The sequence below is a fragment of the Lutjanus erythropterus genome, chromosome 13, assembly GCF_056507025.1.
Source record: "Lutjanus erythropterus isolate fLutEry1 chromosome 13, fLutEry1.hap2, whole genome shotgun sequence".
NCBI classification, from domain to species: domain Eukaryota; kingdom Metazoa; phylum Chordata; class Actinopteri; order Lutjaniformes; family Lutjanidae; genus Lutjanus; species Lutjanus erythropterus.
The window spans coordinates 26205927-26230743 of NC_139329.1; the positions used below are offsets into that span (position 1 = coordinate 26205927).

Here is a 24817-nt window from a genome sequence, read left to right on the forward strand (position 1 = left end):
TTATCACACCCCTGTACTTCCTGAGACAGATCTGAGCAGTACGCAATGTGTCTGTTAATCAATGATAAAATGTTTCATAGAGGGCAGAGTATATTTTCCCGCAGTGTTTTTGAACAGCGCAGCATTTGACAGCAGGATTTAGGAGGACGCACAATGAGTAAGCCATTAGCTCTGCTTTTCTTTGAATTAAGCCGTTTGTTCTGCAGTTGTGTGAACTGGTATTTTTGTGCACCATTCTTCACAAGATAAGCCGCCAGGACTGTTGTGTGTGGACTTATTTTCAAATAGTTTTATCACACAGAGTAAATAGAAACACGGCTGCTACTTGTTTGGCATTCCTGCTTGTGAAAGTTGGAGGCTGCCGTATAGAAGTGAACAATGATTGTGTTTTTCAGAGGAAAGCAACGGTGTCCAGCTCAAAAACATAACCAACGCCAACGGACATGGTGTGGACAACCAGGCTTTTGAAACAGAGGTATGTATCACATTCATTTTGAAAGAAAATACCACATCATGATGATTTAAAAATAAAATGCCTTTATTTTCTCAGGAGGACAACATTTCTGACTCTAGCAGCAACAAAAACCCACCTGAAAAGACTAAAAAGGGATTGGGATCATACTTAAGGTGTGTCTGTTCAAATGATTGCAAAATATTTGTTTTATTAGGGGTACAATACTTCTTGGTGCAGTTATCACAGCAGGTGCACAGCATTAAGCTTCTTACATGTGGATTTAGTCTATACTGTATGTATATGTACTGCAATATGTGCTTAATTAATGCATATACAACAGAAGACCTGTGTTGCTTTTATGTTACTATAAACTCTGAGACAGTTAAGAATTGATCTTAATTGATTTTAATATTTAATTGATTTAATTAATACAACAACTTTTGGGTAAATTTATTATTATGTATAATTTTGTGAAAGACATTATTTTTTGATTCCCTTAAATTAAGGGTGTTTCAAACACTATACAGTGTATAGTCTATTTAAAAGTAGATTTTGTACACAGTTGGATCTTACGTTTTGTTTTGTCCCATACTTCAGCAAAGTTTCCAAGCCGATTAATGCCACAGAGGATTACATCAAGGCTCACTCCAAAACACTCAAATACATTGTGCTGGGCATACTTGGAGCAGGTACTAGAACAAGTCTGTTAATTCTTGTTCAAATTTTACAATCAGTAGCAGTTTACTGATCACTTGTGTCCTATTCACTTTGCTCGGCAGTGATACAGTATATTTTTTAGACTATAAGAGTAGATTTGATTGTATTTAATACAGTGAGTTTTGTGGTGGTGGGTACAGTACTTCTTTGAATATCAACTGGCCTTGTGCCCTCATCATCTAAAGGTTTATCAGAAGTGTTTTCTTACAAGAAAGGAATAGTCATGTCAATAAGGACAATGCTTTTGTCTTTCTGTTCTGTAGGTTATGTGGCGTACTTTATTGCAGCCTGTGTATTGGATTTCCAGAGGGCCACTGCTCTTGTGGTCCTCACCAGTTTGGCTGTTGCTGCAAAGTCATATGAACTCTTGAAGGAGTACAAGGGCAAAAGCATCAGTCAGTGCTTCAAACCCGCAGTGAGATGCTTTAAATCTAACTTGAGATGGATGAAATGGTGAGTGGATATTGTTGTTTTCAGTTGCATTGTCCCCAGTTTGATAATGAGCTACACATAATGGAATCTGCTTAGGTAAAAAAAATAGTTTACTAATTATGTATGAGAAATGCAATTTAAGTATACAAACATTATTCTAAGTACTTTTTTTACTTAATTTAATAGATATTTAAAGTTACTACAGGGAGTTTTTAACTGATTATGAAACAGTCTTGATTTAATAATGATGCCTCTACATGACCCATGTAAGCATACGAGACCATCTGAGAGGATTGGCTATTTCTATATTATTATTCTGAATGCCTGCCACCGGGTCAGATTCTCCGGAAAATCTGGTGAAACAGTGTTTACATTTTCCGAGGCAAATTCATGGTGGAGGTACGTTAGCCATTTAAAAGGAAGTAAGACAGATTTTTATTTAGATCATTTTATTTTCGATGTTATATTTTGTGGTTATAGTGGTGGAAACACTACTGCTTTTGTCCACAGGTGCCTCTTTGTAGTAGATTTAAAGAGTACTTTTAAAAAGTATACTTCTAAATAGATGTAATTAAATTAAACTATAATGTACTAAAAATAAACGCACTAATACAAAGTGCAAAGTAGCACAAACAGCGTAAAATTTAATTTCATTAATCAGGTATGTATATTTATACGTACTTTAACTGTACTAAGTACACTTGAAGTTGCTCCATTTCAGCACATAAAAGTGCGTGAAAATTATTCAAAATTATGCTTTCTGCTGAAATCTACAAAATTAGTTGTTCCAAAATAGCAAGTTTCAAGTAAACTAATCATTAACACAGTTGAAGTCTATTGCTTTTCAGTCTGCAGTTAGTTTTCAGTACAATTATGTATGCTAAAATTTCATAAGCTTAGCCTATTCATTTTTCATCAGGGTGATAATGAGCATGTGTTTTCTTGTTTTATTTTTTCAGGATTTTCATCATAGTGGTGGTAGGTCTGTTTGTGGTGTGGCTCGCATTAGACACGAGCAAGCGTCCCGAGCAGCTTATCTCGTTTGGAGGTGTGTGCATGTTCGTCCTGCTTATATTCCTCCTCTCAGCACACAGGACAGCGGTGAGTTTCTTGCTGAGTCAACCTCTCACTCTTCTCAAAGATAGTCCGTTGCGGAGCGTTATCTCAAAAGTTATCTCTGGTCTGTTTTCCTGAGACTTTGGATATCATTTGGCCTTGTGCCACTATCACCTTAAGGTTTAGCAGAAGTGCTTCCTTGCAAAAACATGGGGCTTTATGAAGACTCCCTGATACACTGATGGAATAACCACTTTCTCTTTTAAAATCTTTTTTAGATATCATGGAGGCCTGTGTTCTGGGGTCTCGGGATGCAGTTCTGCATCGGCCTTTTTGTCATAAGAACACAACCTGGACTCATTGCTTTTGAATGGCTTGGAAAACAAGTGCAGGTATTCAACTTGGATGTTAGAAAAAATGATAAACATGCAGTTTAGCAGGAGGAACAAGCAGGTATTAAACATGAATGAATAATCATTAGTAATGTACATGTAATGACTAAGTGTGTAAAGACAAATAATAGAACAGCTAGAACAGTCTGGTAAATTCAGAAAATTTAATTGTAATTCAACCTTTAAAACCAGGACAACACTTATGCCATATCACCATATATAGAGAATTAAATAGCAGTCTCATATCACAATATTGATATGATATCGACATATTGCCCAGCCCTAATTGTAATTGTATATTCAGCATATCTAGGAGTAATATTAGGGTGAAATGTGTGACCAACATTTCACATCATACGTGATCCTGAAGCTCTTGGTTTGCACAACAGACTTTGCATGTGTTACATACACTGTTCCTTATCTAACAGGGCTCAATATTCTTCATACATGCTTATCTTTACAGCTTCTTTATTAGGCTGTTTATTCTTCGGTGATCCAAGGGTTGAGTACTGTGTACTATGTATACGGGCATGTGTGCGTTAATCACCTTTTAATGTGTGGTTCAGCCTATAAAGTTACGTACCTTCTTGCTGTAAAAGCTAAATTAATGAGTGATAGCATCATAAATGTCATATATTAATTGAATGAGGAAATAATCCTTTGAAATGATAGAACCCATTGTTCTTCCTTGTGCTATAATTACAGACATTCCTTGACTACACCAAACAAGGCTCTTCGTTTGTTTTTGGACCTCTGATTGCAGACATTTTTGCCTTTCAAGTAAGTGAATGATAATGTATTTGTTCTTAAATACAAAGTTATTAAAATTGAATGTATTTAACTTGAGTTTTGATTTCTTCTCCAGGCTTTGCCCATTGTTGTGTTCTTCAGCAGCGTGATGTCAGTCCTTTACTTTTTGGGGATAATGCAGTGGCTCATTCTTAAGGTAAAGAAAGGTTAAAACCTGTATCTTACAGCATCATAAAGGTTCCTGTAGATCTGGGTGTATGCTGCTTACGCCTGCAGTGACACACTATGACCAAGAGCCATGTGTTTTTGTCCACGCAGATCTCATGGGTTATGCAGATAACGATGGGAACCTCCCCCACAGAGACCTTGAGTGTGGCAGGCAATATATTTGTTGGGCAGGTACTCTGTATTTGCAACACTAGTCTGACAACATTTGACTTTGAAATTTAATGAGCTCCAATCTATAAATAATTAAGTTTTATGATTACATAAGCAATCATTAACAACTGCAGTAAAAAAGAAAACCTCATTCTGCTTATTTACTTTTGCTCCGTGATTTTTGTGCTTCAGACTGAGGCTCCGCTGCTGATCCGCCCCTATCTGAAGGACATGACCAAATCTGAGATCCATGCTGTTTTGACTGGTGGATTTGCTACAATTGCAGGCAGTGTCATGGGGGCGTTCATCTCATTTGGGGTGAGATGAAGCTGTTTTCATACCACCACACAATACATACAATGATAATAAAACTAAAACTATAAAATTAAACTATAATAATGTGATCCGTGTGAGATGGTGAGCTGACTAGAAAACAATGAGAGGCACTTTAAAATCAGTTCTATGAAGACGTGGAGAGATTTTAGTCCGAGGGTGATGTGTTTTATGTCAGTGAAGATCCTGTCTTTAGAACTTTTAGTTGTAGATGTGGGATAAGGTTCTTTAAACAGTGCAATACAGTAATTAAATCACATGTAAACAAATCATGAATTAGTTTTTTACATACTTGTGCCATGAGGAAAAAGCCACTTTAGTGTGCAAGATTACTCTCAGACTCTTCTTTGCATCTTTGTGTAGCAATGGAAACAGATGTTTGCAGATGATGGAGGGTATATGTCACCATATACAGGCAGAAAAGGTGGGGCCCCAGAGGTGAATTGTGTGGTAGACCACAAGAAATGTTCTGTTATTCTAAACAGAAACCCCCAGTGTAAAGTCTCAAACTGTTATGTAGAAATGAGTCAGAGAGCCCAACCCATGTATCTTTATTGACTTCCTATTGAAGCCAGTAAAGCCTGATAACCAAAGATAACTCAGTGTTGTGCAGTATTTTTCTATTAGGTTATTAATGTTGTCACTGGTATCTAGAGTGCTTTTCCAAAGAAAAGGCGGTACCAAAGCATGTAACAAAGGTCTCTGAATAACAGCTGTAGTGAAGGAAGGGGTTAAAAATCTGCTTCAGTTCTGCTGACAAACAGTCAAAACCATCTTTAGCATCAACTACATCATAACGAGACATGATCAGTGATGTGTTTTGATAGTAGAGGTGTTGCAATATACCAGTATTGAAAATAATATCATAGTGATTACACACATATAATATTGTGTGAACACCACTTTAACACACACCTTTTCACTATCCATTAAGTGTAATTGCACTTTTTGTATGCTCCTGTACAGTTATGTTTACAGACTGTCTGTAAACCTCCCTATACGGGTATTTTGAGTGTGGTTCATTTGCCAAAAAAGAGACAAAACACACAATAAACAAAGTTGAAGATGGACTTGATTGATAGCATTTGTTTCTCAAGTCTTTTGGCCATAATAATCATGTAGGTAAAATCTGATCTAATGTTATTTTTCCTCTGAAGAAAGCTGCAAATACATCATATCTACATCATGAAGATTAACACCAATGGTGGTACTTAACTGTGCAAAAGCTAGCTGTGCACTATTCATATGACATGATTTCAGAAATAAAAGAAGGCAAAATTGTGTTTAACAGTAAAACTAAAACAGAAACTGCAATAAAAACTGCAATTTTAACTTTTTGATATTTGATGATGGTTTTGTTACATTATTTGTATTATTTCACAGCAAACAATAAATCTTAACATCATGCAGAATATCAAATACTGTTTCTGTTGTTGATCATTGCAGATAGGTGAGACTAGATATCATCTTAGATCTTGGATATCATTATAATGTGATAAATGGTGTCTTTTCTTGGTTTTAAAGGCTGCATTACAGTAAAGTGATGTGATTTTTTTTAACTTACCAGACTGTTGTAGCTGTTCTACATCCCCATTACTGATGATTATTATTAAAAATCTGATCACGTTTATATCATGAAAGCACCAATAATCATCACTATAATATTGTCATAAAATTCATATTGAAGTGTTTGGTCAAGAATATCATATTTGATTTTGTCCACATCGCCCAGCCCCCAGAATTAAATGACACTTGATTGTATTTTGCAGATTGACGCGTCGTCCTTGATATCAGCCTCTGTGATGGCTGCTCCTTGTGCCTTGGCCATCTCTAAACTTTCTTACCCAGAGACAGAAGAGAGTCCCTTCAAGTCAGATACGAATATTAAGGTGGATTGTGGGTAAGTATATATGTTCCTTCATTTACTCTGTTTCCCTTACATGATTTTTTTCTACTTTTGTGAATGAAATTACTTGTTTTTAAAACTCTTTAGAGATGAACAGAACATTCTGGAGGCTGCAAGCAGTGGAGCGTCTGCTTCAATAGGTCTTGTTGCAAACATTGCAGCAAATCTGATCGCCTTCCTCGCCATCCTCGGGTTCATAAATTCAGCTTTGAGTTGGCTTGGAGGTATGGTGGGATATCCTTCAATCACATTTCAGGTAGGTTCAAGCAAAAGAAGATTATCCAAAGAAGAGCTGGTGGTCAAAAGACAAAAAAAAAGCTTGTAAAAAACATTTTAAATACATTTAAAGAAATAATACTTAATGGTTTTGCCTTGTTTTGATTATGTATTTTCTTATTTATGTAGTATTCAGACATATTTATGCACACATTTTACAGATTTTGCTTGCTTGTACTGTAAATTTAACATGTAAGTTAATCAATATCCATATAATCATGTCTTTCTGTGTTCACAGATAATTTGTTCTTATGTGTTCATGCCTGTGGCCTTTATGATGGGAGTACCATATGAGGACAGTTTCATTGTGGCTGAACTACTTGGCACAAAACTCTTCCTCAATGAGTTTGTGGCTTATGAGAAATTATCTGAATTGAAGAGCAACAGACTCAGTGGATCTTATGAAGACATTGATGGTGAAAAACAATGGATATCTGTGAGTAAATGTTCTTCTGAGTTTGTATTAATATTGTATGTGTGGGTGTGCTACAAGTATAAACTGCAGGGAAACAATTTTACACAATGCAAAATGACTTTACATGATTTTGGTTTTTTTTTTTGTTTTGTTTTGTTTCAGGTCCGATCAGAAATAATCACCACTTATGCTCTTTGTGGGTTTGCCAACTTCAGCTCACTGGGTATTGTGATCGGAGGCCTGTGTGAGTATTTGATCACATTTTCCCAGGATAAAATCATCACTGTCTCACTAATGATTTCTGACACACAGTATTTTCTTTTCTCAAAGCCTCTATATGCCCAAACAGAAGAGGAGATGTCTCATCTATGGTGTTGAGAGCTATGCTCACTGGAACTTGTGTGTCTCTTGTTAATGCTTGCATTGCAGGTAAGAGATTTTGAATTTAACTGGCAGTGCAGTTTAGCTGGTTTCCTCCCTTTTGTACTGTAACTGAGAAGCTTTTTCACTTTATTTCTTAGGGATCCTCTTTGTTCCTCCGCTTGACTGTGTGGAGCTGTTCAAGGTGTCTGCTTTCAATGCCACAGATGTAGATGTAAAAACCTGCTGTGCAGACCTCTTTCAAAGGTAAGCACATGAATTTCCATTAGAAAGATGCTTTCCGGCAGCTGGATTAAAATATTAGGGAAAACATCAGTAACATACAGGGTTAAAGGGAAAATTCACCACTTTTTATGTGGATGTCCAGTCAATGATGATGGTGAATGTAGTCGACTGAAGTGATAAATTCCTCAGTGTCTGCTACATTGATAGAGAAAATTCTCCTGCTGCAAAATCTGTTGTTATTTGCTTTCAAATTGTAAGTCTGTGTCATCATCATCAAAATGTGGTCCTGGAGACATCTGCTGTGGCAGGAACTACCACAGAGGTGGTTCTGAGTATTTTGGCAGGGGCTTACGTGTCTGTGGACAGATTTTTTCACAGTGAAACCACACAAGATGCAGTCACCAAACTTCACAGGTGTGTAGTTGAGATGAAAATGAAGATTGCATTTGAAGATAGGTCTGGTGCGAGCTAGTGGGCTGGAAGTAGGGGCACTTTTTTTTCTTTTTCTGTGTGTAGTTTAGATCAAAATGAAGGCTGAGTTCGAAGATGGGTGTGGTTCGAGCAGAAGCACGTTGTAAGAAGAGGCCACTTTAGGCGCCTGGCCCACATTTTTTAAACCTTTATTTATTCATGGAAATTTCACTAAGAAGAAGCTTCTCTTTGCATGAATACTTAAAAGTTTGGCACAATTACACATTGATAGAGTACACCTTGTACATGCACAGTCTGATCTGCTGGCCTGAGCAGTTCCACGGCAGCAGCTGGGGTTAGTTAGGGTTAGTTGCTCACCCAAATTAATCCTGCCGGTCCGGGTATAGGGTGACAAGATGTCTTGAAAAATTCAGACAGTCCAGGACAATCCAGAATTACAAGCAGTTGCCCTGAATCCTGAATCCTGTCCTGTTTGTCCTGAAAATTAACCAATGTGTAGTATATTATACAAACAACAGTCTGATCAAATCACTTACTGCATGTAAGCTATAATTCCCGCTGTTACTTATTAAAAAAGGTCCTGTTCCTTTTTGGAAAATATCTATTACTGTAGTATTTATGTATTATTGATGTGTTTTTACTTGTCTGTTGCACTGATTAGGCTATCATAAATAAGGTATTGTTGACAACATTTGACCTGTCTTAAATAAGATGACAGAGAGTGCGGCCGTCACTGCAGGAGGAATTTGTGATAAGCAATATCTACATTTTAATCCCTCTGACAAGACATGCTCACTCCCAACTTGCCTGTCTGAATTTCACCCATTCTCACCTGGACACTCTCCGGCACCCGAACCGATTTAACTTTGGGTGTGTAGTTCAGATCAAAAAGACAGCTGAGTTGGAAGACCGGTGTGGTCCAACACATGAGTACACAGTACTCATGTAATAATGTAGTAATGACTGCGGAGTACTACAGGCTGTTTCAGCTTGAATTTATAGTCTCTGCCTCTGAGTCGCCAGGGGACGTGCTAGATGAGTATTTTGCCACCTAAATCTATGTTATGGCTTCTCAATCAATACAGCAGCACTGAGGAATTTATTGCTTCAAGTGACAACATTGGACATTCACATAAATAGATTCTTAAATGTGTACTCAGGCAGCTGAGTATCTGTTAGCGATATGTTTCTTAAATCCAAAATGTATTGTTTTGCAGTGCTGTAAACAACGGGACCATCACATTTGAAGGATCGTGGAGCACAGTAGCAAATGTCACAGTGTTTTTCTCTAAATGCTGTCAGTGTTGTGGTCTGTCTGCTGGGGATGTTTGTATGTAGAGGAGAAAAACACATAATGTAGCGGTGTCTATTTTATATTGTTGATTTGTCTCTCCACGTTTGTATATTTCTGTCACACTTAGTGTAAAAATGTAAAGCATATTTGTTTTAAAGACGAATGTAACTTTCATGTATTATATTGTAAATTAATTCAGACGTGCTTTTATTTAAAGCCAAGGATTAAAAGGACACACTTTCAGAAATATACCTCAGGAATTACTCAGGCATTTGAACAGTGATGGATGTAAATATGTCAAATAAAATTGAGTAATAATTTAATAATGCTACTGATAATTCATACAGCTAATAATTTAAATAACCCATGAAAATGGAAAATGTGAACTATGTTTGGACACAAATGTTTTACACATTTATTTAAAAAAAACATCAGCTGACATGATGTAACATAACAAAGGCACACACTGTCTACTCATTCATTTACTCACACACACTCTCACTCACATGTTTACATTTTCTTCACTCTACTTCAGATATTTCGTGCTTGGACTTTATGTACACATAAATACAAAACAACAGTTTGTTTGCATGACACTTCACAGTGTTTTCACTGTCATCTGCTGATCAACATTTCAACCTCATTCCAACATCTTTTTTTTTCCATTTGGTTTTTCTGTCATAAACAATCATGCAATTACAGTGTTTTAAATAATGGCAGCTTTTAAGAGTCACTATTTAGACTCATTTGAACAGTCATTGATCAATAACCAATGATCTTATCAATGATTCCCAGAGATCTTATTGTCAGTTCTTTGTTGTTTGAAACACCTGATAGAATTTAACCAGAAATACCTGTTGTAACCCATGAGGTAACAAAATGCCTTTCATTCTAATAATGTCCACGCTAGCTTTGCAACTTATAAAAAAAGAATAGAATAAAAAGAACAGGCAATGATTAAAATTGGTCTGGTTATTGTAGACCAACAGCACACCAGCAAAACTCAAAGCTCTCTGAGATAATTTCCAGTGGCTGTGAAGTAGAACATTTAGATTTTATGAACTTGAATAAATAAAACGTGTTATTTATGTTAAGCTAATGAGAAAATGTTGGTTGGTTGATTCCATTGAATTACAGTAAGGTGATTATCAGTTGTCATTAAATTTCACAGGTTTCATGCAGGGAGCCTTGCTTAGTGATCAACAGGTTTCTGGAAATTCTGAGTCTGCTCTTTTGGTTATTTTGTCCAGTGTGTTTTTATCCCACAGTACAGAGGTCAGGTCCAAGTGAGTGTGTGGAACTCAGTTAGCAGCTTTCCATGTGACTCGTGTGTTTGCATGTCAATGAGCATAAGCATACCTTAGTTAAAGAGTTTACTTGTAAGCCCCTTGCTGCACATTGCTTTGACAGCAGCATTCACCAGCATGTATTCTAAAATACTGTAAAAAGACTTATTAAAGACACAGACACAACAGATACAAAATACTCAAAAACTACTCAAAGGTGATGCAAAAAAAAGTGCACACAAACAACTTTGACCTAAAAACAGTGCTGTAATTCAGCAGCATGAGCTCAACTATGCTGTGTAAAGAAATGCTGCAGAGGCACTTCAAAATGCCAACCATCAGTAACGTTTCAAAAATAAACTTTATGTCCTACGCACATACTGTACATCATAGATGAACATACAGCATTTAATACATTGCCTCAGCCCGCCCGCTCTGTGGCTGCGGCTTTATTCTCTATAATGCTTTAAATCAAACTACTAAAATGTTGACATCTCTTTATCAAAAAAGAAAAAAAAACTTCACTGCAAAGTATGGTTCAGTGATGATGATTCTGAGTTGACAAATATTACTTGGAGAGTTGTTTGTCCACTCATAGAGCTGATAAAACCATTTAATAGTGTTATGTAAACTGTAATATGGCCCAGTGTTGCTTTTCATACTGTTAAATGTTAAAACCTTTGCTGTTTGGAGTTTGTGAGCTATAAGGTCAAAAACCCTGCACCCTTCACTTCGAACATTCTCATAAACCCTTTAACTTCAGGAAGTAGTTCATGCTGTAACTGTAATGGCGACTGACTTCACAGTAATTATTTATGACGAGTCAGGTCAATGAACTACAGTATTCTTTTCTTACAATCTTACTCTTCAAGTCCTTGCTGGCTTTGGTAACTGGAAAGAAACAGGTAAATCTAAACCATTAAAAACAATTAAAATCTTGCAAAGAGGTGTTTTTTCCCTACCTCATTTCAAGAGCATCAACAATTTCTGCTGGCTTGGGTTTAGCACCTGATTTATTGTCCTCTGTCTCCTGAACTTTTCTAGGTACCTTTGGGCTAGAATTTGCCTTTCGTAACATCTGAGGGCTTTTCCGCTGCAGCTGTGGGCTGTTAGATCCCAGCTTGCGGCCGAGTAAAGGGCTCCTGGAGCCCTTTATCTTGGTGGGCTGCTGCAGACTATCCATAGTCTTCAGAGGGTGCAGGCCAAGAAGTCCACAATAGTAGTTGCACTGATGGTGTGTCAGGAACTGGTCAAATACTTCAGGAGAGCCGCACTGTGTTAGTCCTTGGTATCTAAAACACAAATGAAAAACTTTTATTGCAACTATTCTAATAGAGACCAAACAATAACATTTCTATTTACTTGATAAAGATACAAACCCTTTTGACTTGGTCACAACTCTAATGTTTGTAATCTTCGATTCAACACCTGCAAAAATAAATCACAGATTATTAATGTTATCATTCTCACAAACAGATATATGACTGCTTTCATTATAACCTTGTAAAGCTGCATCTTACCCTCCATCCGAATGACCAGTAGGTTGCCGTGTGTCCACTGATGGATCCAGTGCTGGAACGTGCTGCATTTCTGCTCCACCTCAGAACCGGTTCGTGTAATCAGCCTGCCTTTAGGATCCATCATACAATATTTGAGGAAAACTCCCTCGAGATCAGCCTCCACTGTGGCATATGGCACAGAGTTTGCAGGCCGGTACATCAGATACTGAGGAATCACTCTGTGAGCAACACAAAAAATAGTAATTATTTAAGCAAATATTAGGAGTTGCTGGTCTACAATTGCCTCAATTATGTGTTATTGTGTGACTTGTGCTGATTCCAAACTAAGCCTTTAAAACATTAAAGTCATGCAAATATGCAAATAAAGTAACTGATCAAATCAGCAGTACTCCTGTGTTCTGTGAGGGAAAATTACTGTTTTTGTCAACGGAGTCTGGTTGCTTTGGAGAGAGACATATTTGGCTTATATAATGGGGGTTTCCCATCAGAAAAGATTGTCTGATAGCAAGGTAAAATGGTGAAAATATTTTAAATGTAGAGTACACTTAAACTGATATCGATTTTTTAAGTGGGGTTTTTAGGTAAGACTAAAATATGTTTTGTTTCTGATCTTGTCCAATTCAGTAGATGGCTCAGCTTCCTACACCAGGAGTCCTGTTGCTTTTACAAACTGGGGGCTACTGTATGTAACACACTTACTATGATCAGTACCTCATACAACCTCACTTCAAAAAATACCAAACAGTCCCTTTAATAGGAATCAGTTATCAAAGCTACTGTAAATTAAATGTGGTACTTACTCTAGTGCATAGCCAAAGTTCTCATTGACTCTTGCTTCAGCAGCAAAGATTTTACAGTATTCTCGGATCATATTTTGGACTTTGCATTCCTGGCAACACAAAGAATTTAATAGTTAATTTAATTTAGAGCAGATTAATGCACTGTAATTACAATCACTGGAGATTTACTGCAAGCAATTAACCAATAAATCCATTACTGACTTGCTTAGTAATCTCTGCGTTCCTCTCCGTGAGGTTGCTCTCCTGTTTGGTCCCGTAGGCGATGGGGTTTTGAACTTTCATGATGCAGGTGCTTCCAGACTCAAAGATGGGATCCAGGCCATAAATGACCTTCACTCTGCTGGCTTTGTGAGCGCAGCCTTCGCCGATGTGCACCGTCTCGGTCATGATGCGGCCAAAGTATTTTTCACCCCAGTTGCCAGTGTCGGCCAGACCTCTGGTGAACTGCATTGGGGTCATCTCTATCTCCTCTCCAACTAAAGGAAAACAGAAACAGATATTTACAATAAACAATAATTTACAGAAAATGTGAAAAAGAAGCTGATATGGGTAGATAGCTAACTAGGGATGTAACAATGCTAAAAACGAAAGGTATGATAATTCAATGACAATATTTATCGCAATAATAAAAATAGCAAAAACTTACAATTGCGGCTTCACTACCCCCTTATGCATGATGATGTCACAATGGGATGTAATCACCAAAGACTTTACACATTTCTCATCCAGATTGTGCACATGCCAATTAAATATATTTTGTGTGCTCAGAATGACTTCCTTCTTCACTCTACGATGTATCTAACACATCTTGTGTTTTCCTGGAAGTTATTGCAAATAGAGGCTAGTAGGAAATGTACTGATGCCATAAACAAAATTTGGACTGGGTTGGATCATTGTTGGAAACATTTGGAATAATTTAAGTACACAACTCAACAAAATATATATGCTTCTATGTTAAAATAAAATAAAAGTTTCCAGCCATGATTTTACGTACAACTGCAAACCAAAACCAATGCAGCACTCAGTAGCAGTCCTTTTATTAATAAAGTAATTAAACATGTAATATCATGGTATGGTAATAAGACTTTTTTAAAAAATGTTATTCAATATATTGTTACATCCCTATAGCTAACTGAAACAAATTACCTTCCAAATCATCTCGTAGTAATATCTCAGACAGAACTGTAAAACAGAAAACAGACAAAGATTAATAAAAGCACGATAGATACTATAAAAGTAAAGATTTCATGTTTGATATTTCAAGGCAGTCTGTATCTTACTGTCAACGCTGAGCAGGAAGTCAGTGGTGTCAGATCCATATTCGTTACTGATCGAACAGCCATAAACCCCACAGTCGTGGCTGGTTGCTAGAACAATAGCCAGAGCTACTTGGCTTTCATCTCCTCCACTTAAGGACAAAAAGGGGAAAAACATATAATCATGAACAAGTCAAGTCAACCGGCTCATCAGAGCTGTACCTAACCTCCAAGATTCAACAACAACCCACAAGGTGTCACTGTGAGACAGACTGTCATGCTGTGAGGCAACAGTCTGCTGACACAGCAGCCATTAGCACATATATAGACTTTTAATGCCCCCTGGAGATGGGAAAAATAATGTGTCGGGTTACAGTTTCTGTGTCTTGCCAGAGATTCACCTCTCTGTGTCACAGCTGTGGGGTTCACAGTCACATGAGCGGGACGTCTCTGCAGTGAGAATATGAGAATGACAGGAGGCCATGGGATGCACTCTGAGGCCCAAATAAATCCTGCTCATCCTTGTAGCATTATTGTTTCATATTTGTCCTTTTTTTTTTTTTACCAGTGATGCTGGGTGGAAATCCTCAAGATAACAGCAGCGAAAAAGGTGACAAGTAAAAATGTTAATACAAACTGAACACCATGTGATACTGCTGTTGATTTGTGTTACAGGTGGTTAGAGCAGTGTTGACGCTGTAAAACAAGAAGGGGATTTACCTTCTCTTCACCTCTAGTATTTCCTCCTCATCTCTGTACCACTTGATGGTGGAGTCACTGAGCACGTTGAAAAACTGGCACCACAGCTTCAGGTGTCCTGAGGCATCTGGGAACGGCTCTCCCCGGATCTTACGGATGACCTGTGGAGCTGGTGGTGCACGAGAGAGAGGGTGCCAAAGTAAATATATACTGTGGTGGAGAGAGTCGAGACTTTCTAATGTTTCCCCTTCCTCAGGCACTGGTGGACTGATCAGACTTGCATGTTGACAAAGTATTTCACAGAAGCATTTGAACTGTCAATACCTTAAATCACAGATATATAGGTACTGACATACATGTTTTCTAACATACATCAATATGATTTTTTTTTTTTAACAGAACATAAAAATGCAGAAAACAATGCTCGGGCAGATTTAGATTTAGGACAAGAGGAGGTCTCTGGCAGGTGCAAATACTGAGAAGCTTCCTGTTATACTTGACTAACACTATTAAAATATTCAGCGACTGACTGAAGATTTTACCAAGGCTTAAATCTAAAGGCGACCTTCCTTTAGCCATGAGGGCCCCTTGGCTGTGGAACAACCTGCCTGAGGAGATAAGGCTTGCAGAAACAGTGACATCTTTTGAATTAGTCCTTAAAAACGATTTTCCTTTGCTTCAATGTTTTTATTATTTTATTTTATAGATTTATTTGTATTTATTTATATTGTTGTATATACATTGATTTATATTGTATTTATGTTTGACTTTCTGTGTCCTGCCTTTTAGCATCTTTCTGTCTTCTTGTTTTGGCTTTATCTTAACTGGGTCTTGATCTTGTTTGGCCTTACTGTTTAGCTTCTGTTGTCGTATTACTTTCTGACTCCCTGCCTGGCTTTGCCTGTGAAAGCACTTTGTAAAACTCTATTCTTTAATAAATGTATTTAAGAAGCTGCCTTTAGTACCTTTGCGTAGTCATATCAGTGCAAGTGATGCACAATACACATCAAAAATGTCTTTTTTCATTTCAGCTCAAAATTTCACTTTATTGGCCACCATATCAGTAATTGGTTAAGTTTTACTTCCTAAAACATGTAGAACGTCTTCCTACAACATACTATCTTCACAAGATAAAAAATAATTCCATCTGTAGGACTTAATGACAGATTTTTTTTTTTTTTTTTACCTTTCAGAGGGTCTGGCTTCTTTTCAGCTGGTTTCTCCTCTCGTTTAGTGCTGACTGGCTCTTCTGTGGCAGTCTCCTCAACAACTTTTGGGACCTCCAATGTGATCTTTCTGCGGCTCAGCAGCGGAGAGCGCCTCTCCATTGGTGGAGTGTTTTGTCCAGTGGGAGTCTGTAGTAACGCTGCTCTACGAGTCTGGCTGGGAGACATATAGGAGCTCTCCTTCTTGCCTTGAGCGTCTAGCGCACCAACCACTGTTCCCTCTACATCGTCTTTAGGTTTTGGGATGAAAATTTTGCGACGAGCCCCGGAGGCCAACTCCTCAGGTGTGGCAGAGCGTATGAGTGACAGACTGTCTCTGCGTTTCAGCCGGGGACTGCTTTCACAGGAGAGGGATGATGTTGGTGTTGAACCTCCACTCAGATCATCGTCCACCTTGTCACTCTGACGATCAACCACAGAGTCTGAGTCTGGAGCAGCTTTGGACATGAATTTGCGGAGACTGGCCGGACTCAGAGATGGATGTGTTGGTGGTTTAGAGCAGAGTCTCTCAACAGACACTGAATTCTCTATCTTGGCCTCTTTAAGGGGTTTTGTCTTCAAGATTTCAGGGAAAATGTTGTCGTCTGCTGGTTTACTGAATGACGGCCCATTGTCACCAATTTTTGGTATCAGAGCTTCATATAGCACAGAGGGGGTGTTCTCTTTTATAATCTTATCTGCCATTTCTTCTAGTTTCTGTGTTCTACTTTGAGTTTTCTGAGGCTTAATGGTCACAGTGTCATCTGTATCAGCATCATGCTTTGTTCCCCTTTGCGTGCAAACTGAAGTTTCTGTTTCTGTGGATGGTCCTGGTGCAGAATCACTTTCATGACAAGTGACAGAGATCGGCGGCACCACAAACACAGGCACAGCAGGAGTTTCACAAGGCTGCGGCGTCTCTGAAACAGGGGTGTTTGCACAAACATCGTCCTCCTTGTCATCAGTACACGAAACACTTATAACAGGGATTGAAGTGAAGTCCATCTGAGGGAGCTGTTCGCTACTTTTCACATGTGGCTGCTCTTGCCCAAGCATTTTGGTCTCGTCATCTAATTGCGCAACTTCCTTTAGGTTGCAATCATTCTGCATACTTTTCTGCGTGGGCAACAAACGTGGAGAATCAGCCACGCTCTGATCTTGGATTATTACTGCTAACTCATGAGTTGCATCATGTTTTTGCAAAATAACAGGCTGAGATTCTTGCTTGTCTAGAATAGTTAGTGACAGAGTGCTCTCTTTGAGCTCAGGCTCTATTATTTCAATCTTTGGGATTAGAACATGTTCATTTGAGTGTACATCTGGCACAGCTGGCTTAATATCTGGTGTGTCTTCAGTAGTAGATATTTGGATTTGTGGAATATTTTCTAAGGGCCAGCCCTGCTGTGACACATTACTGTGTTCCTCCAAAACAACAGCATTACCATCTTTGTTTTGTGCTACTGAAAGGCTCTTTGATTCATTCGACTCTTCTATCTTTTCTGTCTTCACAGTGCTCTCACCTTCTAAAATCGCTGGCTCCTTTGTTTTTAGATCGTTGCACGACTTAACTTCTAAATCTTTCTCTAAAGCGGAAATCAATACCTCTTTCAATTCACTTCTCTCTTCACTGTCTCTAAAACCTGAGTTTATTGCACTGATATTGTGGCCTTCTGTGCTTCCCTCTGCTGTAGAAGCAGCGCGTTCTTGCTGTATTTTTAGGTCACCCATCTCTAAACTCTCTGGGGCTGCAGTGGGCGGAAATCCTACATTCATTTCCTGAATCAGTGAAGTGTGTTCGGTCTCTTCTTTTCCATTTTGTGTCTGTACAGCATGTGCTGCCCCAATAGACAGAGGTAAAAGCACCTGATCTGGTGCTTTAGATTCACGTGGCTCTATTCTGTCTTCCAGTGAAGATGATGTTAATTCAGTAATCTCAGATCTGTTTATATCGGAGCATGGCTGTTGGTTTGATTTCACTTCAGCTTTCTCTTCCTCACATAACTTGTTGGAAGAACGTCCCTCCCCTGTGTCAAATTCATCATCTTTGCCCGTCTTATCAATGCTTATCTCTTCTTCTTGCAATTTTTCAGTGGGTGTTTCTCCACAATTGTAGCTGTCTGACGCTGAGAAAACACCGTGAGGGGCAATCCAGCTTTCTTCCAAATTAGTGAGGGTGGGTGTTAAGGAAGCAGGCTCTTCATTAGGGGTTCGGGTCTGTGGTAAGACAGACATATCTTCCCTGGGTAATGACTCATCTTTTGCAGGCTGTGGTGAAACTAACAGCCTATCTGCCTCTTGCTGGTGTACAGGGATCTCTTTGATAACTGAGATTACCTGTGAATCAGACAGATGGAAAGTAAACAAAATATTTTAGTACTTCATTGTATTTGCTGATACAGAGTGTCACCCAAAACACACATGCTTTACACTGATGGTTTTGATTGAATATTTTTAACGGTCTGATTTGTTTGTTGCAAAGAGACCATAGACAGAAATTAAAGAGAAAACCAATTCAAGCACCTAATCCTGAGCATTTCAACCAAAAATAAATGTTTTGGAGCCTGAAATGTTGGCCAGAAAATAGCAGGTTTTCCTTAGGAACCAAAGTGGGTGTGCCTTATTTCTAAGAGTCATACTATAAAACACATTCAGTGTTATACTGAGGAGTTAAAAGTATTTTTAAGAAGCTTGTTACAGCCACTTTACTGCAGTGACCTTTGACAGTGCGACACTGTGACATTTTTAGACTGAGAAACATTTTCTGGCATAAATCAACAGAAGTATGAACAGTGACAGATTCTGAAAAACGTGGCATTGCAATGTAGCGTTATATCCCACATAGAGGACCGGCCCTGCAGTCAGTCTGTAAACAAAGTTGATCAATAACTAGTTAATATGTAGCCATGAAATAGTTGAGAAAATAAGCGTAACCACTACAGAAAGTCAATATTCTTGTGTTTTATGGTCTGTCATCTTATTTCAGGAACTGCTTTACTTCATGTCACATGCAAGGGAAGCTGAGACCAGGTGTTTACAGATACAAGGGGCCAATAAAATGTTTAAATAACCATTAACAAACAGGCATCATCTGTTCAGAATTAAGCTTTAATAAAACATCCATTTTACTGCGCTTGTGCTCTGTGTGCATTGTATGTTGAAACACTGACAGGGGAATTCCCCTAACATTGACACAAGTGTGCTGTTTACACAAAGAATTTTCTGTGCAGTGAATGAATGACAGCTTGTGACTCAGTGAGAGAGTGACATGAATGTCTCACACACACACAAAATCTCAGTTATGATATTAAAGAAAAAAAGAATGTAATTCTGAGTACTGAAGAGAAGATTTTGCTTCAGGCTTAGGTTTTACCCCTCAGAGCCCCTGCTTTCACTTTTGACACCGTTACCATTTATGCATGACAGGGAGGAAGGCACACACGTGAGAACATGTTTGGTCAGCAGTGGCTACTAAGAAAAAAAGAAGTTGCTGTTTTCGATGTAAGGGAACTGGGTGTTGCATTCAGTCTAAAAATGAAGCTGTGGTCTTTGCAACCCTGTGTACAAGAATGTCAGACTCCTGTGAGCAAACACTGTTCCGTATGTTTGACTTCCTCCTATGTTCCATCATCATAACAAAGGTACAGTTATAGTTCCACATTTCAACCACTCTGCAGGTGGATAATGTTTAAAAACAGCATTTCCCTTTTCCACATGTGATTGATTGATTCTACACCAAGTGTAGAATTCAATACATTTGCAGAATATATCTGAATTTCAATGAATTATAGGACTTCACTGTTGATAAGGAATACATATGCAGAGACAGAAGTAATAGTTTTTTGATATGTGCAACCAAAACCATCTGTTTACCACTTTTAGATTGGATTGTTGAATTTAAGTGTATGCTTTTGGCCATTATTTCAGTGGATTTCAATTTAACATGGCCACTAGGGATGTAACAATATATTAGGGATGAAACGATTATCGGTATTACTGTTTCAATTTTTAATTATTGTGATAACTGTGTTTGATTACCATGGCTTGAAAAACTCAGGGAATATTGTCGGTCATCAACCAAATTTATGTGTCTCAGTGTGCAGTTTCTGCAAATTTTAACAAAGCTGTCATAATAATGACAATTTTGGTCGCTATAATCGTGATATGAAATTTTCATACCATTTCTCCCTACAATATATCGAATACTGGAATATTGCAATAAGAAAATTGTATTAATACCGTACCAGACTGTGACAGTATCTACCATGATATTACATGATTAATTATTTTATTTTATTTTATTTTATTTAAGAACTGCTGCATTGTTTTTATTTTGCAAGTTTACAGGCAATTTTTTGAGCATGCTTATATAAACAAAAAAATCTGTAGAAATCACATTTATATTATTAACTAAAGGATAATTTCAAATTAATTATTTTTCTTTTAATTGCAGTAAATGTCATATTGTGTTTTTTTTTTTTTTTTTTTTTTTTTATCACAGTCTTATCGTACTTTGAGTTCATGGTATCATTACATCCCTCATGACCACTACTGTTTCAGGTCAAATCTGTTAATTCTATGTTGAATACTTGGGTTTAGATGAACATACATGCAAGATAAAAAAGTTTCAGCCTTATCACTTCATAGAAAGACATAAAACAAATCTGTGATTTAAAAAAAGCCTAGAAGCTCACAGTCACTAAATGAAATTTAACCAAACACACTGACTATCCCTATCAGGTTTCTATGTCTGTAAAGTATCACCCACTGATCATAACATGACAGTTCTAATTCCTCACACACGACAGACAAACAATTCTCCAAACTGAGCTCTGAGTTGACAGAAGTGCTGCCTTCTTCCCTCCTCTCTAGAGGAGGAACAGGTTTATTTTAAGATAGGTGGGGGGATGTGGAATGAGGAATGTGGCCAATGTGACGAGGCCCTCCTTTCATGCCGAGACCTGCCGCTCTACTCCCGCTTATCCAGACCGTGCGGCCCTCTGTCATGCAAAGCCCTGTTTGTAACGTGAGAACGAACCGCCTCTGACATTCAGGTTTCATCATGATCTCTGACGCACTGGTGTCCCACTCATTGCAGCCAACATCTGAGATATTCCCCATCCTATCTTACAGTATGCAGTGTAGACACACAACATCCCCCACCCCCACATATATTAAGTGCAAGTTGCCCTCTTCGTATGGTTCCCTATTTCTCCCACATCTTATTTGCCTTATCACTCATCCACTTCGACACACTAAAACCACAGCTTCACGTGGCCACATTGACTCACTCCACCAGTCACTGATCACATAGATAGAGTCCAAACAAATGTTTGTCAAATGTCTGTCAAAACCACATGAAATCTTTATGTTAACTTCTTCATTCCTTGCATGATATATAATTATAGTTGTTTAGTCAACAAGTTGGGATTTTTCTGTTCATTTACTATTTAAAGCTGATATAACTTCATATACATCTCATACATATTTTGATTTTCTGTGCAATGTCACAAGTACACAATTTTAATTACAATAATTTGTTTTAAATTAGACAAAACAACTTTTATTTTTAGAGTTAAAACTTTGTGTTTCTAACAGTGCTGGGCAGCAATGCTTCACTCTGTAACACATTACTGTAAAATCATTTTACCCAGTAACAAGTGGTGTATGGGATACATTTTCAAAACGGTGATTTCATTTCAGTTGATAATCCAATTAATGCTGCTTTACTGTGTTACACAATTTGTATGCGTGGATGGGCTCTGAGTTCATCCAAGTCCGCCTGTCTGAATAAATCATCCATCCACCGTCCACCTGAACTTATTATTTTCTCCACTTTAGAGAGCCGCAGCTGCATGGAGATGTGTTGTATTGATGTCCGAGTGTTTTCCTTAATGATTTACTAATGACTAGAGAAGCTGCTTTCAGCTTTGTTTCCAAGCAGTGTCCAAGCAGCAAAAGTAAAAACTGCAGTTATAAACTTGACAGGACAGAGGGAACTCCCCAGAGGAAACAAAATTAAATAATCAAAGAAGCTGTGTTGCTATCTTGTCATGTGTCAAGGGCCGTACAGCCTCCCCTCTCTCTCTCTCTCTCTCTCTCTCTCTCTCTCTCTCTCTCTCTCTCTCTCTCTCTCTCTCTCTCCCCCCCCCCTCTCTGGGGAGATAGAAATTCTTTCCCACTCACAACCCATTGAAAAAAAAAACCAGAATGTTAATTTTTATGACTCAATTTTCGATTGACTGCAGTGTTCCTGGTTGTTACTGCAGTCTGTGCCTCACTAAGCGGTTGGTACCACCACAGTTGACATCTGGACGGCTGATAACAAAACCTTTCCGTGTGTCAACAGTTCACTGGATCAGAAGTTCAAATTTGGAGTGCAGCAACAAGCCAACATGGTACCAAAGTAATACAGTAATTTAATGTATTATGTAACTAATTACTTTTGATAAGTAAAGTAAAATACGTCTTAAAGGAGTAATAAGTAAAAAGTAACTTTTTACACAACTCCAGAAACCTGCCCAAAACTGGTCTCTGATAGATTTTAGGATAAATCATGGTTGCTTGTTTTAACAATAATAAAAACATTGCCAACCATGATGAATGTTAGTATTGAATTCTGAATTCTGACCCCATTACACTTCAAATTTAATCAGTTCACTGGGAGCTGTTTCACACCTTTGTTGTCATGTCTTTGTGTAGCTCCAACAGGAGCAGCTGCAGGTGTTAGTATTCTCTGTGAAATAAAGTACTCGCTCTTGAAACTGAGAAAATGTGAAAGGATATGAAATTTGTGATAGGAAATTAAAGCATTCATCAGTGTGACTGAACGGCTCAACTGAATGTCTTAAGCTTACTGAACATGTTCTTTCATGTTCAGTTCACTTTGCTCAGTTGGTTTTACAAACACAAAAATATGGCTTTAAACTAATTGTTCAACCTTAGTACAGTTAACTCAAAATTTTAAGTTGGACTGTCTCAAAATTAATTGAATTTACGATAAACTTCAGTTGAGTGACCGAGCTTCTTATCCACCACAAAAGCAGGAACTCAAACCCTGAACTGTGTCATAGTTGACATAGTTCAGGCTTTGGCCCTGAAGTAGCTCATCTTGGACTATCTTGTCACACAAATGCAGTCTATATATAACTCTCAAGTAGCAGCCAGCTGCCCTGCAACACTGTTGTACGTACCTCAGTGAGAACTTGAAGCCCAGACAAACACATTTCTTCACCTGGACTGCTGCTCTCTGGCCCAGCGGACACCTCCATGGCCTCAACGGCCTCACTGTCCTCCTTGACACTCTGCCCTACAGACTCTTCTGTGCTCTCAGGTGGCAATTCATGGGATGATGGCAGGTCTGTGTGAACAACACTGACTTCATGCTTATGTTGTTGTGGCTCCGGTGACACCGACTGTTGTTTTATATCCACAGTTTCTGAGGGCTCCTTTGGTGTATCTGTTTCCATGGGCACAACATCCTCTGCGGGAGGAAGGCGCGCTTCATTAAGCTCCGGTCGCAGCCGAAATGATGGTGGTGTTTCTGGTTGAGGAGGCTCCCTTGAGTCCTTATTCTCAACATGATCATGAGCATCCTTCTTACTCTTCCCAAAGAGGAAGTCTTTGACCGAGTGGAGCATAGAGGAGATGGACGCCTGGATGTTGTGGTGGTCATGATCCTTATGAGCTTTGCTGTGATGTTTGACTTCTGAACCATGTTTTGTGTGTGACATTTCCAACAACCTTTCCCTTTCTCTCTCCCTCTCTATGGCCAGTTCTTCTTCTGTCCGTTTCTGTCTCTCACACTCTTCCTGTCGCGTTTTTTCCTCTTCTTCTTTCTCTTTATGCATCCTCTCTTGCTCTTTCTCTTTCTCTCTACTGGCACTTACAGCAGGTATATCCATCTCTTTAGGTTTCTCCCCTCGAGGTGAGTTCTGTTTGTCCTCGGCAGCCTGCGACTGGAGTGTCTCTGCCAGAAATTGTGCCAAACTGATTCCTCCATCATAACAGTTTTCACCTCCATTACCCATCATATGACTCCTGTTACTGCTGCTACTGCTGTTGATGTTAACCCCTGCATCTACACCATTTGACATCTTTATTTTCTTTTTGGTTTTCTCGGGTGGAGAGAGGTCACTGTCTTTGGATGCCACAGGGGTCGTTTCCTTCGCTTCAGCACTAACTCCATTAGGTTCTGCAGCAGCTCCGAGTTGCTCCACAGCCTCACGCTCCTTGACTGCTGGCTTCTCCTCTGGTGGTGGGACATGCCGCTTTCTTGGAGGACGTTCCGGGCTAGCCTGCGGTTTCTCTTTCTGAATGTTTTCTTTATCCTCCTTCTTGGTCTGCTCCATTTCATTCTTCTTCTTCTCTGCTTTCTGCTTCAGCTTGTCAAAGAACCTCTGGTGAATCTTGAACTCATTCATGGTGCCGACCTCCAGAACTCCCGAGCAAGAGACAATGCCTTTGCTGTTGCTGGCTGAGACCTGATAGATGGCCGCATCATCCAATGTGCAGCTTAAAATAAATACACTTGTTAATCTCATATTATAAATATTACATTATTATTTAATTGCATTTTGAATAATTTGAATGGACATAATTGCAAAGAAAAGT

At 38.5% G+C, this 24817-nt stretch overlaps 2 protein-coding genes across 3 annotated transcripts in view; one reads left to right on the top strand and one right to left on the bottom strand.

Moving 5' to 3' along the window:
- slc28a1 (solute carrier family 28 member 1) lies at positions 1-10161 on the top strand. The gene is made up of 17 exons (XM_084734676.1): positions 1-157; positions 396-627; positions 1052-1143; positions 1435-1624; positions 2563-2704; positions 2938-3051; positions 3757-3831; positions 3917-3997; positions 4120-4200; positions 4372-4497; positions 6282-6412; positions 6506-6674; positions 6933-7130; positions 7272-7353; positions 7440-7538; positions 7631-7736; positions 9365-10161. Exons 2-17 carry the CDS (start codon positions 533-535, stop codon positions 9483-9485), a joined length of 1902 nt encoding a protein of 633 aa, XP_084590802.1. The 5' UTR covers positions 1-157; positions 396-532; the 3' UTR covers positions 9486-10161.
- alpk3a (alpha-kinase 3a) overlaps positions 9833-24817 on the bottom strand; it is an 18223-nt gene continuing 3238 nt past the window's right edge. For both annotated transcript variants that reach the window (XM_084734673.1, XM_084734674.1), the window contains 10 exons: positions 23398-24718; positions 16189-18541; positions 15024-15171; positions 14328-14455; positions 14194-14229; positions 13249-13523; positions 13048-13136; positions 12248-12465; positions 12107-12155; positions 9833-12019 (listed from right to left, as the gene is read on the bottom strand). In XM_084734673.1, the coding sequence (XP_084590799.1) occupies positions 11686-12019; positions 12107-12155; positions 12248-12465; positions 13048-13136; positions 13249-13523; positions 14194-14229; positions 14328-14455; positions 15024-15171; positions 16189-18541; positions 23398-24718 (4951 nt within the window). In that variant the 3' untranslated portion in view covers positions 9833-11685. The remainder of the gene's footprint in view (positions 12020-12106; positions 12156-12247; positions 12466-13047; positions 13137-13248; positions 13524-14193; positions 14230-14327; positions 14456-15023; positions 15172-16188; positions 18542-23397; positions 24719-24817) is intronic.